At 32.7% G+C, this 17,500-nt stretch overlaps 2 protein-coding genes across 3 annotated transcripts; both read left to right on the top strand.

Moving 5' to 3' along the window:
• Positions 1-1,094: 1,094 nt before the first annotated feature.
• Positions 1,095-6,070, top strand: LOC101245225 (thioredoxin domain-containing protein PLP3B). Of its 2 annotated transcripts, none has more exons than XM_004233486.5 (9): positions 1,095-1,305; positions 1,410-1,519; positions 3,376-3,450; positions 3,537-3,584; positions 3,684-3,826; positions 4,362-4,434; positions 4,660-4,721; positions 5,293-5,390; positions 5,594-6,070. In XM_004233486.5, the coding sequence occupies exons 2-9, from the start codon at positions 1,436-1,438 to the stop codon at positions 5,695-5,697; spliced, it is 687 nt and encodes a 228-aa protein (XP_004233534.1). In that variant the 5' UTR covers positions 1,095-1,305; positions 1,410-1,435; the 3' UTR covers positions 5,698-6,070. The 2 variants fall into 2 exon arrangements, with proteins under 2 accessions (XP_004233534.1, XP_069149461.1); XM_069293360.1 differs by having other exon boundaries at positions 1,160-1,329; positions 1,419-1,519.
• Positions 6,071-7,184: 1,114 nt separating this feature from the next.
• Positions 7,185-13,554, top strand: LOC138342152 (uncharacterized). The gene is made up of 4 exons (XM_069294347.1): positions 7,185-7,379; positions 10,317-10,545; positions 10,603-11,598; positions 11,949-13,554. The coding sequence occupies exons 1-4, from the start codon at positions 7,185-7,187 to the stop codon at positions 11,981-11,983; spliced, it is 1,455 nt and encodes a 484-aa protein (XP_069150448.1). The 3' UTR covers positions 11,984-13,554.
• The last annotated feature ends 3,946 nt before the right edge of the window (positions 13,555-17,500 follow it).

The following is a 17,500-nucleotide window of genomic DNA, read 5'->3' as shown; positions in this document are numbered from 1 at the left end:
CAATAAAACTTCAGGAATCCTTATATGGATTGAAATAGTCAAGGAAGAAAAGGGTACAAAAGAATGATCCTAATTGTGTATTTTATGAAAATATTTTGGTAAGATAGAATTTTATCTTGACCTATAAATTGATAATTTGACAAATGGAATATTTGTCTAACAGTGCACATACACTGAAAAATTTTGATGCATGGATAAATCACATTCATTGAGTACCCTAATGGTTATGAGATCACTTGACATAAATGATGATTTAGTTTGATCTCAAAAGAAGGATGAAGAGCTTCTTGGTGATGAAACTCCATATTTTGGTGCAATCATGACACTAGTACATCTTACTAACAATATTTGATCAGATATTTATTTTGTTGTAAATTTACTAGCAAAATTCAGCTTCTTCCCGATAAAAGGACATTGAAATGGTGTTGAGCACATGATTGAATATCCTCGAAGGACAATAGTTATGGATTTATTCTATTCCGAGGAATTCAAGACAAAATTGATTGGTTACACAGATGCAGAATATTTATCTGATCTGCATAAAACTCTATCTCAAGCACGCTTTGTGTTTGCATGTGGAGGCACAATAATATACTGGCGATCAATAAAGCAAATGTTGCTATGCAGAAATAAAAGTCCTCCATGAACCAAGTCGAAAGTGCGTCTGGTTGAGATAAATGATATACCATATTCTGGAAATGTGTGGTTTTTCTTTGAAAAAGAATATACCAACCACAATGTACGAAGATTGGAGACATCATTGTAGGAAATTAAGTGATGTTTTAATCGGGGGAATACAATACGCATTGCACTCTTTTTTCCTTGACCGAGGTTTTGTCCCACTGGATTTTCCTGACAAGGTTTTTCATGAGGCAACAAATAATGCGTATTAAAAGATACGTGTACTCTTTTTCCTTCACTAGAATTTTTTCTTACTATTTTTTTTAGTAAAAATTTTAACGAGACACATTATTTATGGATATTCAAATAAAGTATTATAAATTCATTGAATTGTGTGAATTATCTTTTAGATATATTCAAGACTTAATTAAATTCACGTATACATGTTTCCAAGATGATAAAATATATTTACTAATTGGATTTATTTTAATTTCGAAATCCAAAATATTTATGAGATATAGAGAGTATTTAATTTTTCAACCCCATTAAGAAAAAGTTCGATCTTTACCTCATCAGTAGTTCAAATCTTTACCCTTTTCCGCATCCTCTTCTCGTATATTTCTCTGTTCATCTACCTCCAACAATCCCAGATTCGTTCAATTTGAAATCTGCGCATTTTCACAGGTTTTTCACTTCATTCAATTTACAGTAAACGTCGATCCACTGATTTCAATTGCTATTTTTCTGTTTATATTCACAGTTTTTGTATCTGTTTTGATTGAATTTAGGTTACATAGGTGGAAAAGGAGAAGAGATGGATCCAGATTCAGTTAAATCGACTCTCTCTAATTTGGCATTTGGAAATGTAATGGCTGCTGCTGCTCGTGATTACCAGAAGGTATCTACTCTTTTCTAATTTGAATCTCTCTTGCTTTCCTTCTATTATTTGCTCCATGCCATATTATAGGTGTTTGTCCATGTTTCATTGTGAAATTCAAAAAAAAAAAGTTTTTTTCTTTTAGAAAATGATATTTGAAAATTTTGAACTCTGGAAAAGAATTTGAGAAATAGCAAAAAGGGCATATTCACTTTTTTTCATACTCACCAAAAAGTTAAAAACAACTTCAATTTGTATTCATGGCCAAATACTACATTTTCAAACATGATTTTTCACTTTGAAAACAAAAACAACTTTATTTTTCAGATTTCAGAATGAAATATAGCCACACGCCTACTAGCCGATACTAAGTTTAGATAAAGAAAGAGAACTATGGTAGGTGGACGACAGAACATAAATACTACTCATAATTCTAATGAATTTGAATAATAAATGGACCTGAATACAGTACAATAGATACATAGAATTCATATAGTTGATCCTGACTTATTTGGATCGATACAGAGTTGATTGATTGAATTTCTCCACGTCTGTTGTTTCTAATGTTCAGTTTGTACTTTTGTTTTAACTTATGTATATGGTGGTAAAAGAACATCTTTTGCTAGTTCATCATATAGTGTTGGAGGGCTTGGAACAGATTCATAAAGTCTTTCAGAGTTCAATACGGAGTGTTTGTACAATAAATCATTATGGGGGGTTTTATTGTCGGGAACATGAAGTCGATGGAATCTTGTTTAAGGTGTTACAGTAATCTTTTTCACATACAGACGAAGGGAACATTTTGCAGAGTACAATTTGGATTTTAACGTGTAGGAATGGAGTAAAGTTTAGAATTTTAAGTGTCCATGTAGAGCAGAATGGATATAAATGATTCATATAGCCACCTCTGCTAGTTTGTAATTGAGGCATAGTTTTTGTTGTTGTAAAGTTTGAATTTTTAGGTATTCATATAAGACAGGTGGAAGCTGTTTGTAGTTAAAAGAAACAATGAATTCTTAAAATTCTATACTATGTTATTTCCCTACAAGTTTTTTTTTCTTTCTGATTATAATCATCGTTATCTAAGCATTGAAATCAATTCTCTCAGAAGTCAAAAAGATGTTATTAATGTGATAACTAAATACTAATGCAGATGTTTGTGATGGAGCTTTTAGTAATTTTATTATTGTGTAGCCAAATCCGCATGTGCCATTTCTCTATGAGACTAAGATAAATTTCTTTCCAACAGAATATGAAAAGAGGTTTCACTATTTCAAAAAAAGGAAAATATGGACGGTTCACTTGCAAAATTGTCAAAATCAGTAGTCTGTAGGTCCTTTCTAGGTTATTCCTACAATTATTAGAGATTGGAATCTCTTTGCATGTTAATGTGGAGTACACATTTCTGTGTATCAAGCTTATATTCTCTACTTGCCATTGGACATGGAGCTGCCATTTATCGTTTGGTTAGATTAATGATGCCTACTGTCTCGGGATAAACTCATACTAGATGAGAACTATCGAGAATGATTACTATGTTTATCTATTTATTTTGATATCTATACTCCAAATAGAAACCATTCAAGATCACTCTTCTTGATAAGCTAAGATGGCTTGGGGAGTCATTCAGATATTCTTGATATCTATGTTGGATGAAAATTTGGCTACACTCCTGTAGTTTAAGAAAAAGACCTGTCAGTTAAAGGGTGTTTTTACCATTTCAGGGGAGTTAGACCTTTGATGCTACTTGATATTCCTTTGGGATAACTTAATTATTTGAGATGATTGATAGATCGTTGTAATATACCTCAAAAGTTTGTCAGTTTTAGTTAGCAGGTTTTAACTACAAATCGTTTGTATCCAATTTCTTCCTTTAGGAAGTGCTGGCTCAAGAAAAAGCGCAAGCATCATCTTCTGTTAATGAAGACATAGATCTTGATGAACTGATGGATGTAAGTTTCCATACCCTTCAATGTTTCTCCTTTTAGGCACATAATAATTTGTATGCCTGTTCACTTGCTCATCATGCTTTTAACAGGATCCTGAGCTGGAAAAGTTGCATGCAGATAGGATTGCCGCTCTCAAGGTCTGTTATTTTGTCTTGCCTGCAGGCCAACACAATTATTTATTGGAGATGAAGTACCTGATTGTTAGACTATTGGTTTGTTTGAACTCTCTTCTGCAGAAAGAAGCAGAGAAGCGACAAGCTTTAAAAAGGCAAGGGCATGGAGAATATAGAGAGATTACGGAAGGAGATTTCTTGGGTGAAGTTACTGGTAGTGAGAAAGTGATTTGTCACTTCTATCATCGAGAGTTCTACCGATGCAAGTAAGGACTTTCTTCATGTTTCAAAGTTCACTGTCCTTCTCCCACACAAAAGTAAAAGACATAAATAAGAGGACAGTTCTTTCTCAATCACAGTTCCTATTATTTTCTGATGTTATCTGTGTTTGAGAAAGAGAGGCAGATAGAGAGGAGAGAGTTGTATAATTTCCCAGTTTGAAAAATTCTGGTATTTCACATACTGCAAATTTGTAATTTGAGTTGCTTTGGAGTCAGAAACGCGCACTTCAGTCTTCTAACTTATAATCTGATGCAACAAACTTGACACATTCATTAATGTTGTTGCTAAATTTGCATCTTGAAGGTTCCCCTTGTGACTGCTTTACAAAGGTTAACTAGCCATCCAAATTTTTATTGGACGAGTTGTGATAATTCTCTTGCTTGTCTTTGTATTTTGATGCATTGACACCTCAACTTATATTAATCTATCTATGAATACTTAGAAACAGGGAAAAAAATAGGATTATACATATCCACTTGCATGCATACACAAGCATAATGGTCTTTGTTGCTTTTTCAGGATCATGGATAAGCATTTGAAATCTCTTGCGCCAATACATGTTGATACAAAGTTCTTAAAGTTGGATGCTGAGGTCTGTTTTTGCTTGAGTTCTTGGACAGTTCTATATAATATTATACAGTAGAAATAGTCCTGCAATTTTGTGAAGTATCTGCGCACACCTATGCGTGGAAGTTAACATAGAAAAACTAAAAAACAAAAAACTCAGAGACTGGCTCTATAACTTTTGAAGGATTGTGCAGATTGGATCTCATTTTCGTGCTATTAACTCATTTTTTATTGTATCACCTAATGGCAGAATGCTCCTTTTTTTGTTACAAAGCTGGGAATTAAAACTCTACCATGCGTCATCTTTTTCAGGTTAGTGCATCTGCTCTGCACTGCATTATTAGTTCTCCTATGATATGTCCATGTTTGGGTGGTTCTCTGGTTATTTTCAAGGCCAAATCAAGAAGATTAAATTAGCTCATTTCTTCAAGCAATAAGATCGAACCTAAATTTTCCTAATTTATTTGTCTCAACAATATAGATCAAATGATCTGTTAAAACAGGCCCACACACAGGGAAAGTGAAATATCAGTCCGTCATTGTTGTAAGGGAGCTAGCGTGGATTTTCTAAACTTGGTTTCTGCTTGTTTTCTTTTATTCTTCCAGTTTTACTGTGACTTAGAGGGGGAAGCTACCATGATCTTCACAAACATATACTCCATATAGTTACATGAGGACCTAATGATAACTGCCTGAACAAAACTGTGGTAAAGGGAAGGGAGTAGTCTTATTTATTATTCCAGACCTATCCTTCTAAAATTCGTACACATGCATGTGAATATTAGAATTAATGCATTCGTAGGGGTTTGGTTAGTTATACTAGCTCTTTCCCAAACGATGTCATTTTCTTTTAATCTACACTTAACAGAATTTTGCTCTTCAGGAATGGAATAGCTTCAGATAGGCTGGTTGGTTTTCAAGATTTGGGAGGAAAAGATGACTTCAGCACAAAGGCTTTGGAGGGTTTTCTGTTAAAGAAAGGTAATGCTTTTTAATTGGATGCATGATCGCTGATAGGCCAATGTATTATCTGTCATTTGATCCATATTAAATATTGGCGGTTTGGATTTTGTTATCCATTATTATCCAACCTATTTTTTATACCGACATCCTGCCTGCCCATGTGCCGGCACTGAATTTCTTATACATAGCTTATGGCAATCACTGAACCATCTCTGGTGCAGGAATAATCAAAGAGAACAAGAAAGAAGAAGAGGATGATGATTCATATGATGATAGAAATAGATCAGTGAGATCGTCAATCAATCCTGATTCTGATTCAGACTGATTGTTTCTTCTAATCAAACGAGTATTTATCAACATCTTCCATTTGCTGAATCTCACAGATCTTGGGATACCTCATATTATCTAATACAATGTATTTGCATTGTTGAGATGATAACTGCAAAAGATTGAATAGTCTGCTTGAGATAGTATGTTGTAGTAGTTTAACATTTCTATCAGTTGCTTCTTAGTCCAGTTATACGGAGAGAAGAAAACGAACTGTATTATTGCAAAGTGGTCTGAGTTCTTCCCATTTCTCCCAACGGGTTCTTGAAAATATGTAGTTGTATCTGAATTCTCTTACTCTATTATTGTTATGTTTTCGAGAAAATGAACGAAGAGACGGGATAGCTTTGCAGTTTTCACCTTTCTGAAAAGGTCTGATATTGTTACAAGTTAAGTGCAAGGAGCTGTCTATCATACAAATAAGTGCTGCATTAAGCACATTATCTAGTTTTTTGAATGAAATTTTCATCTACAATACATTAAATAGTGTTTGTTCAAAAATTGAGTGTCTATAAAATGAATATCCAGAATTATACACAATACCTCTCCCTTCTTCTCTTTTTCATCTTTTATATACTGTGAAACTCTGCTCTGATATGTATTCCTTTAAATTTTTTTGATATAAACCAAAGTTTTAAGGGCCCGTTTGGATGGGCTTAATAAAAGCAACTTTAAAAAAGTACTTTTAAAAGTGCTGAAACTTATTTTTAAAATAAGCAGTTATGCGTTTGGATAAAAGTGCTGAAGTTGTTATGTCAAACGTGAAAAGGGAAAAATGGAAGAAAGAAATGTTAGGGTTATATGGGTAATTTGGAGATTGTATAAAAATATCAAGAGCAAAAAGATAAAAATATGGTCAAGTTAAAACAGCTTATAAGCTAAAAAAAAAAAAACACCCCTACCCCAGCTTTAAACTTTTGGCTTAAAATAAGTTTTTTTTAACTTAAAATAAGTTATTTTGAGTATTGCCAAACAGCTAAATAAGTCAGTTTGACTAGCTTTTAAGCTGAGCCAAACAGGTTTTAAGTCTCTTTCTCTGTGTGAATGCATAGCTGTAGCCTGTATGTGGTTGTTGATGCATTATGTATTCAGTAATCAGTGAAGTTCTTCTGCCTGGTTTTATCGTAAACTCAACTCTTCATCGACGTACACACTTGGTTCAATCCTTCTCTGTTGCTTTCCTTTACTGGTTCTATGTGTTTTCATGAACATAAATTAAACTTCCTTATATAGTTCTTCAGTTGTAATTAGTTTTATTAGTATCTTTTTTCCTATATGTACTGGTTCTTCAAATGAGTTTCGAATACTGAATGATATATTGAAAGTTATGGCTTCTTCAAATGTACTGAAGATGAAAGAAAACGTAAAAGAATGATATCAAACAGCAGGAAGATGAAAAATGAAGAAACACAAGTATTTGGATGAGTTATTGGCTCAAATGAATCTACTCAAGGAGGAAAATAATCAAATGTGATTAACATAAATATGGTTAATCAGCTTTACTTAAACATGGAAGCAGAGAACTCTGTTGTCAAAGCTCAGATAGTTGAGTTGAGTCACAGGCTGCAGTGTGCTGAAGAAATCATTAACTGCAATAATGTTAATGGTGGAGATGATTTCTTGAAAACTTGGGATTTTGCTCCACGGGAATCAGAGCCGATAACAACAACAACATATCTAGTATAATTCATAAGCGATGTCCGGGGAGAATGACGTGTATATATCATGCTTGAATTATTTGCAAAAATAATTTTAAATATGATCGAGATATTAATATGAAACAATCTAGGCCTAATCTATGACTAAAGAAACACTAGATAATAATTTCAAACGTCACTGATCATTCATGTTATCTTCTACGGATGAACCTCTGTATTTTTCTCCATCTATTTTTACTTGTTCATTATATTTTTTAAAAAAAAATTATTTTATATGTTCAAATTAAAAAAACAAAAAGGCAATTTTATATTTTATATATTTATCAAGTACAAAGAAAGGGCAATTTTCAAATGTTGTGATACTATATAGTATATGTATACGCACGAAAATAATTTGCGATACCTCATCCATTAGATAGTGCCACGTAGAGTTTAGATCACCGAAATGTTAAAAAGTCGATACTTTAGATCTAAAAAGATAAAAAGGAAATTTAAATAACAAAAAGAAGAGTAGAGGTTTTGGTTTATTAAAACTTAAAAAGTATGACTTAGAAATCTTGCACGTCTTTAATATTTACTACTTTAATTTACTCGAAGGGTTTGTGACACGATAATCTTTTTAAAGATTCATAAAGTAAGTGGAACAATTTTATTTATATTTTGTTTAAAGTATTTGTAAACAAAATATGAATTGTTTCGCAATTGATTTTGTGAACAAACATGAAGTCAACCTAAACCCAACATATTGGAAAGTAACTTTTAAAAAATCATGAAGAAACTTTTGATTTTGTGCTTTGATAATATATTATGGAGGAGATATGAGCAAGAGTAGGTCCATGTCCTTTGAATTATTTTTTATGATTTATAACGACATTATAGTATACATCAATGAAAATTAATTCGGTGTGATTTATTTACGATTAGACTTGAATTTATGATTCTCTACTCAAACAACACAAGCAAATACTTGATTGAAAAGGTTCTTGGGAGTGTAGGTGTTGCAATCGATATTGATCTAATTAATGATAATTTTTTTATAACAATTAAATCGCTATATTTTGGGGGCACTTATAAACCTAAATATTATTTTAAAACAAAACACATTAACATTGATTAAGTATAATTTTATGAAAGAGACATGATTGCTGGCTAACAAGTGAACGTAAAATGCATAGTATAAAAGGTTGCAAATTCATTAACTCACCAAGTTCCTACAAATGCATTTGTTGTGAATACAAGATCTTTTAATTAGTGCATTTATTTGATGTTATTAAGACGTATATTTGATAGAGTGAGAGACCAAACTTCTCCATATAAGAACTACATAAATTAATTTAATGCAAGATGAGACGAGGTTTTGGGTTCGAGGCCTAAATATGGAGAAAATTCTATTGAAAACGCTACTCAAAACAATACACTTTTGTAGCTTTTTTTTTTTATAAAATATCTTAGTTGTGAAAATAAGGAATTCATTTATCTTGTGGTAATTCCTCATATATCAATCTCCTAAACAAATATTTTTGCTTAAACACACACTTATACTTTAAAGTCCCTAATTGTAACCAACAAGGAATGTGGTGGAGTGGTAAGTATTTCTTTATCCTTAATCAAGAGTTTTCATATTTGAATCTTTTAGGTACAAAATCGCCTTTATTATGATGCGCTTTACGATCCTAAACTTCGAATGCAAATTTGAATTTAATTAAACTCTAATATACATATCAAATAGTGAGTGTAAAACAAATTAAAGATTCCTATTCGTAGCCTACGTCTCTACTTTTTCAAGTAGGTAAAATATCCAAGTCACATTTAATCAATTAAATGATTAAATAAAACAACAATATCTTGTCAAAATGGCCCCAAATTAAAACTTATCCTCATTTTCCATTATGACTCATACCATTTTTCATCCATATATTTGTATATCTAATAATAATAATAATAATAATAATAATAATAATGTTATGAGATCTAAGTCATTTTGTCCTTGATCTCTTGCCTATAATACCAATACCACGCTACGTTAAAGACCAAAAAATGCTAGCTTTATCAATTGGGCGTCATAAATTAATTATACGCCGTTCTAAAATGAATCTTTGTTCATTTAGTTAGGTATATTATATAAAACAAAAAAGTTAAAAATATCAACAGTATTATTTGATCTATAATCATACTAGGTAGATCATTATTTTTATCAAGTTACTATTCATTATTTTTTCCCTTTCAATTTTTAATATGGCATAATTAAAACTTTGAGAGACAATTAATTTTTTTACTAAAACTCAATTAAATTACGTTTAAGTTATTAATTATTATGATTTGTAATATTTTTTACGTAATTTTTAAACATATGCATTTTATTATGAAAAACGTAAAGCTTTTATGATTGAGCTCGTGGACAAGTTTGAAATTTTAAATTTTGATATTTCAGTTGTGTCAAACAAATCGATTGAGAATAGAATAAGTAATTTTTACGAATTTACATATAATTACCTACCTTATACCATTAATGACTTTGATTCAATAATTATCTTTTACATCGATAATATATATTTTCTCCGTTGATTATTTTATTTTTGAATAGAATTAAAAAGAAACCATGAGAGTAAGTATGTTAAGATTAGTTATACTTAATTCAACTAATTATACCATTGTAAAGGAGTTAGTTAGTTAGTTAGATTTTGTTAGTTAGTTATATGAAGTTAGTTAGGAGTCCATTACATGTATAAATACTAGTCACATGGGTGAAGAACAAACAATTTGTATTTTCTCACAAACTCAACAGATTGCTCTCTAAATGCCTGCACTGTTCATCTCTCGTATGCATATTCTGCTCCATTAATGGAGTTCATGCACATCTTCATCTTCATATACAATTTCAACATGGTATCAGAGCCATAGGCATTGATCTCTTCTTCATCTTCTGCAGCATTCATCGATTTTTCACTTTCTTTCACAGAGCAATCTGTTCTTCATCTTCTTCATCTTCTCGTTTTTTTTCTCGATTTCTGCACTTGTATCACGAAAGTTCAGCTCAATTTTCCATCAGCCTTACAATCCCATGGATCAAAATGCAGTTGTTCCTCCAATTCCAAATCAGCAAGTCATCGATGCTAGTCAGCCATTGTATATGCATCCATCAGAAAGTGTTGGATCTGCTATAATTCCAGTGATTTTTGACGGAACTGGTTACAGATCATGGTGACGTGGAGTTCTTCGTGCATTATCTGTGAAAAACAAAGTAGGCTTTGTTAATGGCAAGGTGCAGAAACCAACTGAAACTTCACCTACATTTTCCCAATGGGAACGTTGTGATGATATGGTTACATCATGGATCCTCAATTCTCTATCAAAGGATTTAGCTGATAGTCTGCAATATGTTAATAATGCAAGGGAATTGTGGGAGGAACTACAGGATAGGTATGATCAGACGAATGGTGCGAAACTTTACCAACTTCAACAGGAAATTAATGATCTCGCCCAAGGAAATCTGGACATCACAGGGTACTATTCCATGCTTCGAAGACTCTGGGAAGAGCTTAATACTCTGGATCCTAATACTCAATGTACTTGTTTGTGCAATTGTGGTGGTAAGACCAAAATGCACAAGGCAGAGCAAGATCGAAAGCTTATCCAGTTTCTAATGGGGCTTAACGAGGTCTATACGATCGTCAGAGGGAGTATTCTTATGATGAACCCATTGCCAACTATGGCACAAGCCTTCTCCATTCTAGTCCAAGAAGAGAAGCAACGAGAAGTCAGGCCATCCACTCGCATGAACTTGGATGCTAGCTCTGGAGCTTCTACTTCACTAAGTGCTGTTTTTGGAAGAGGAAGTTTTAGAACAAATTACTCTCAAGATAAAAGCACAAATAGAAGCACACACAGAGACCATTCTCAGCATCAGCAGGACAATAGGACTTATCCCTTTCCTGATATTAACAAAGCAAATCTATTTTGCAATTACTGTAAGAAGACAGGACACATAGAAGAGAAATGCTACAGGTTGCATGGTTTTCCCAAAAACTTCAAATTCACTAAGGGAAGGAATTCTGGATCAGCAGCAATTGCTCACAACAATAGTGAAACACCACTGGAACATGCTCATGGAACTCAAAATTTAACCAAAGACCAATATGATCATCTGGTGAGATTGCTTGAAAATGTCCAGGTGCAAGGATCATCTCACAGCAGCAAAGACACTTTGGATAACATCATGGGTGGAGCTGCAAACTTTGCAGGTATCTTGGCATGTCATTCTTCCATCACTGATATTGGTAATCTTTCATGTAATTGTTTAAAACTAACTGCTGAATCTTGGATCATTGATTCTGGAGCCTCAAACCACATGACTTTCAATAAAAATTTACTTACCAACATCAGACCATTGCCTTACCCTTTCCTAATAACACTACCAAATGGCTATAGAGTTAAAGTGACAGAGATTGGGAATGCATGTTTAAACTCAATAGTGACTTTATACAATGTGTTGTTTATTCCTACTTTCAAATTTAACTTGATCTCAGTACATTGTTTGACCTCTGACCTTAGAAGTGCAATTATCTTCATTGATAAATCATGTTCTTTGCAGGGCCCTTCACTGAAGAGCCCTCTGGTGATTGGTAGATCAAGGAGTGGCCTTTACTTCTTCTGCTCAAGGTGTCCCAATTCTGTCTACTCTTTTTCACCATTATCTCATTGTTCTTCTTCACATGCTCAAAATGAACAAGGTTTACATCATGTTTCCTCATCTGTCATTCCAAGAAATAAAACAGCCTGTTGTAACATGAATTCATATGTTACTCCTATTAATTGCCCTGGCTCCACTAAATCTCCTTCATTATGTACATCTCATGAAAATACTGTAGACTACTTGTGGCACACTAGATTAGGACATGTTCCTTTTGTTAAGATGAAGGGTATCCACACTATACCTGTTAAATTCTCATCCAAACAACCTTTTACATGTACTGTCTGCCCCATGGCAAGACAAGCAAGAATGCCTTTCCCATCAGAATCAACACCTTCTTCTACAAAAATAATTGAACTTCTCCACATAGACTTATGGGGACCTTACCATACACCAACATATGACAATTACAAATATTTCATCACAATAGTTGATGATTATAGCAGGACAACATGGACTCAACTTATCAGTTGTAAAAGTAACACCCTCCAAGCCATAAAAGCCTTCACATCCTTGGTAGAAAATCAGTTCAATATCACCATAAAAACAATAAGGACTGATAATGGTATGGAATTTGTCAATAAAGAAACAACTGACTTTCTGCAAAACAAAGGTATCATACATCAAAGAACCTGTCCATACACACCACAGCAAAATGGTGTTGTAGAAAGAAAACATAAATACCTACTTGAGATTGCTAGAAGCTTATTGTATCAGTCCAAACTTCCCATGAATTATTGGGGAGAGTGCATTTTGGTTGCAACTTATCTGGTGAACAGATTACCATCCAAAGCTATTGAAAACAAAACTCCTTTTGAGGTACTATACCAAAAAGCACCTACATATTCACACCTAAGATCTTTTGGCTGTCTTTGTTATCCTACTACTCTTAAAACTCACAAAGATAAGTTCGAACCTAGATCAGTTCCTCACATTTTCATTGGATATCCATTCAACACAAAGGGTTACAAGGTCTTAAATGTGAGCTCCAAGAAAGTACATATTTTTAGAGATGTCTTGTTTCATGAAAGTATCTTTCCTTTTGCTCTTTCTTTTCCTGATTCAAGTTTTAATTCTGTATTGAAGTGTCTTGATGCTAACTCTGAATTGTGAAAGTGTACAAACAATCCTTTGCATAATGTTCATGATTTGAATGAAAACACCCTAATTACTGTCACTGATAACTCTGTTAAAGCCAACTTACCACACACTGAGACTTCATTTGATAATACTACTACTACTCCATCAACTAATCCAGAAATATCTCCACATATCACCATTTCTAATACCTCAGTCTCCAGTTCACAACAACCTATTACTACCACTTCCAATTCACAAAGATCAACCAATACACCTAGGAGAACCAGTAGGACACATTCTGTACCAAAATACCTAAATGAATACACATATAATCTTCCCAACTTACAACCTCAATCATCAATTTACCATCCTTCAAATGGCATCAACAACACCAATGATCAACAATTCTCTCTTACCAGTTTTAATACTGAAAGTCAGCAATTAGTTAAAAACATATTTCATGATAGTGAACCAAGTACATATGGAGAGGCTGCCATGATTCCTGCTTGGCAATCAACAATGACACTTGAATTTGAAGCTTTGCATGCTAACAATACCTGGAGTTTAGTTCATTTACCTGCAGGGAAGAAACCAATTGGATGCAAATGGGTCTACAAGATCAAACACAAGGCTGATGGAACTGTGGAAAGATTCAAAGCTAGGCTTGTAGTCAAGGGATACACTCAACAAGCTGGTATTGATTATAATGAGACATTCTCTCCAGTAGTAAAGATGACCACTGTGCGACTATTAATCAGTCTAGCTGTTAAGAAAGGTTGGGATCTATATCAGCTGGATGTGAATAATGCATTTCTGCATGGAGATTTGAATGAGGAAGTCTATATGGAACTTCCACAGGGGCTGCAGGTGAATAGAACAGGACTTGTCTGTAAACTTAACAAGTCTTTGTATGGGTTGAAACAAGCTAGTAGGCAATGGTATGAAAAACTAGCAAAGGGATTGTATTCAAGGGGATATTCACATTCTACCAGTGATTACTCATTGTTCTACAAGAAAGATAAATCAACTAAGGTGTTTGTAGCAGTGTATGTTGATGATATAATATTGACAGGAACTGATCTAGATGAGATTACATCTTTAAAGTCATTTTTACATGACCAGTTCAAAATTAAGGATCTAGGAAAACTTCACTATTTTCTGGGGTTGGAGATCCTCTACAGACAAGATGGAGTACTCATCACACAGAAGAAGTTCACCACAGACCTACTCAAAGAGTTTGATTGCTCACATTATAGTCCATCTACTTCTCCTCTCGATAGTGTGATCAAGTTGAAGTCTCATGAAGGAACTCTGTTAACTGATCCAACATACTACAGGAAGTTAGTGGGAAAGTTGAATTTTCTCACAAATACCAGATTGGACATTGCATTCAGTGTACAACACCTCAGTCAGTTCTTACAAACACCTAGAGAGCCTCACTTAAAGGCTGCTTTCCATGTATTGAGGTATCTGAAGAATAGCTATACTCTGGGAATCTATCTATCCAAAGATCCTAACTACACCATCACTGCATATTGCGATTCAGATTGGGCTGCATGCCCTGATTCCAGGAGATCAGTAAGTGGATACATAGTACTCATGGGGAATTGTCCTATAAGTTGGAAATCTAAGAAACAGACTACTGTTTCACTTTCTTCTGCAGAAGCAGAGTACAGGGCAATAAGAAAAGTGGTTGGAGAGTTGGTTTGGCTGGAACGTTTGTTTTGTGAATTAGGTGAAAAACCTTCTCGACCTATATCTGTTTTCTGTGACAGTCAAGCAGCCATTCATATTGCAAACAATCCTGTGTTTCATGAGAGAACGAAGCACATAGAGGTGGACTGTCATTTTGTTCGAGACAAACTACATGAAGGACTTGTGACTTTGCATCACATTCCTACTGATGAACAACTATCTGATATCTTAACCAAAAGCCTCACTGGACCAAAGCATTCAACTATTTTACGCAAGTTGTCTGGCAGCATATCCATTCCAACTTGAGGGGGGGTGTTAAGATTAGTTATACTTAATTCAACTAATTATACCATTGTAAAGGAGTTAGTTAGTTAGTTAGATTTTGTTAGTTAGTTATATGAAGTTAGTTAGGAGTCCATTACATGTATAAATACTAGTCACATGGGTGAAGAACACACAATTTGTATTTTCTCACAAACTCAACAGATTGCTCTCTAAATGCCTGCACTGTTCATCTCTCGTATGCATATTCTGCTCCATTAATGGAGTTCATGCACATCTTCATCTTCATATACAATTTCAACAAAGTAATTTGTCTTTGTAAAGTTGGTTAATTGTGATGCAGCCAAGTATTGCAGTTTGAGGAAAATGTCCCAAACTGTCGACAGAATCGTACTTTCCTCTGTCGGTATTATTTGTTATAATTTCTATTTTTAGAGTTAAACTATAAAAATTTTGATTAACATTTTTAAGATGTATCTTTTATCATATTAATATGCAAAAAGGTTGCAATATATAGTACTTTTCATATAATTTTATAATATCTAAAAAATTTTAAAAAAAAAAATTAAATTAATGTGATCTAATTTAACTTTGAAAATTAATCAAATTAACTTTTGAAAAGCGTAACATGACAAACGTTACCGGACGGAGGGAGTAACACCTGCTATATTTCTCGAACATGCTTCCACCTTCACTTTTTTTTCTCTACATAAATGGCTTAGTAATCTCTTTTTTTATCTCATCAATCCGTCGTTAAATATCGAAATCCTTCAAATCAGTTATATACATATTGTTTTAAAGTTAAGGGATAGAAATGGCACAACATGTTACTAACAAAGACCAAATGCAACAGCTAAGTGGTGAACATGGTACTCATGATAATGCTATGAAGAAAGAGCATGAGGGACAACAACAACTTCATCGTTCTGGTAGCTCCGTAAGTTTTTCTTTATCTACTCTCTCAATATATTTTAATCAGAAATAATTCGATTATGCATCGAGTTTAAAAAAGAAAGAGAGAACAAATTTTATAGTATTAGCATGAGCCTACGCATGGATGGTATTCATGTCGCGCGCCTCTATGTTTATGTATGATTGTGAGTGTATAATGTTATCTTGAAAATAAATAAATATATGTACTCTATGAATTACTATTCGTATTTTTAGTTTTTATATTTTATATGTGATACTTTCTTGATCTCTTCGAGAGCGTTCGAAAATACAAATTCTCTGTCTTATTTTATACGATACTTTTAGTTTTTTGAGAGTCAAACAATTTAACTTTGACTAGATATTTACGTATGGAATTTTCAAACTTTTTGAAATGAAATTTATATATTTTTAAATTACGTAAAGAGTACTATAAAATTATCATAATTGATAATTCAAAATGTTAAAAGAATCTATTAAAAAATTACTGTTAAAGATAAACTTGTTTGAATTTCGAAACGCGAAAAGTGCCATATGAAATGAAAATGAAGGAAGTTCTTATTTAATCAAAATTATTTAGATACAACGTAAATGCTCCTCGCTAGAGATTGTGAATTAGCAACTTTTCTTAATCTCAAGGAACATAAATTAGGTTGCTACATAAGTCCAATATAGTACAAACATTTGGCAATATATATGTACCAAAAATAAGCCGGTCAAACTAATATAATTATATTATACTACTTATTAATAGTAGGCCAAATACATAAACCACCCCTCAAATTTGTCCTAAAATAAATCACTCCACATTTTATCGTAATTTTGTTTTATTTTAATCCATCGATCCATTGTTTGTGTACCATTATTCAATATAAAGTGTTTAATGTGTTGATAAACATATTAAATGTATGAAATATTTAATTAAATAACATCATATGTTTTATTTTAAGTACTCATTTTTCTATACTTTTAATTCAGCTCTCATACTAGTAAAAATCGATCTTCAATTAAGAAAAAAACTCCTTTTGATTGCTGATAATAAATACAAAAAACGTCATACTTTTGCCAGGTATATTTCACGCAGAATTGCGTTAGAAACTATTAAAAAGAAATTCTTCTTATTTTAAAAAATTGGGCATTCATCTGTCAATTTTAATTTTTTGTACATGACTACGACCAAACATGGTCTAAAAGGATAGTTTGTTAATATATAGTTATATAATATCATATATTAGATCTACACATCAACTACTATATATTATTTAAAAAAAAAAATTGAAATCGAACCATTTGATTTTACATTTTTATAAATACATATTTAATTATTTGAGTGTATTTTACCAAAAATAAATATGGTTTAAACTCTTAAACATGATATATAATCAAAATTGGTTCATTTTTATAAAAATAAAAATTTTAAGGTAAAAGTTAAAACAAAAAATATACTAAAAGCAAAAAAGAAGAAG

This window comes from Solanum lycopersicum, chromosome 2 (assembly GCF_036512215.1).
Source record: "Solanum lycopersicum chromosome 2, SLM_r2.1".
NCBI lineage: Eukaryota > Viridiplantae > Streptophyta > Magnoliopsida > Solanales > Solanaceae > Solanum > Solanum lycopersicum.
The sequence above is the reverse complement of the archived record's forward strand: the minus strand, read 5'-3'. Positions and strand labels throughout refer to the sequence as shown.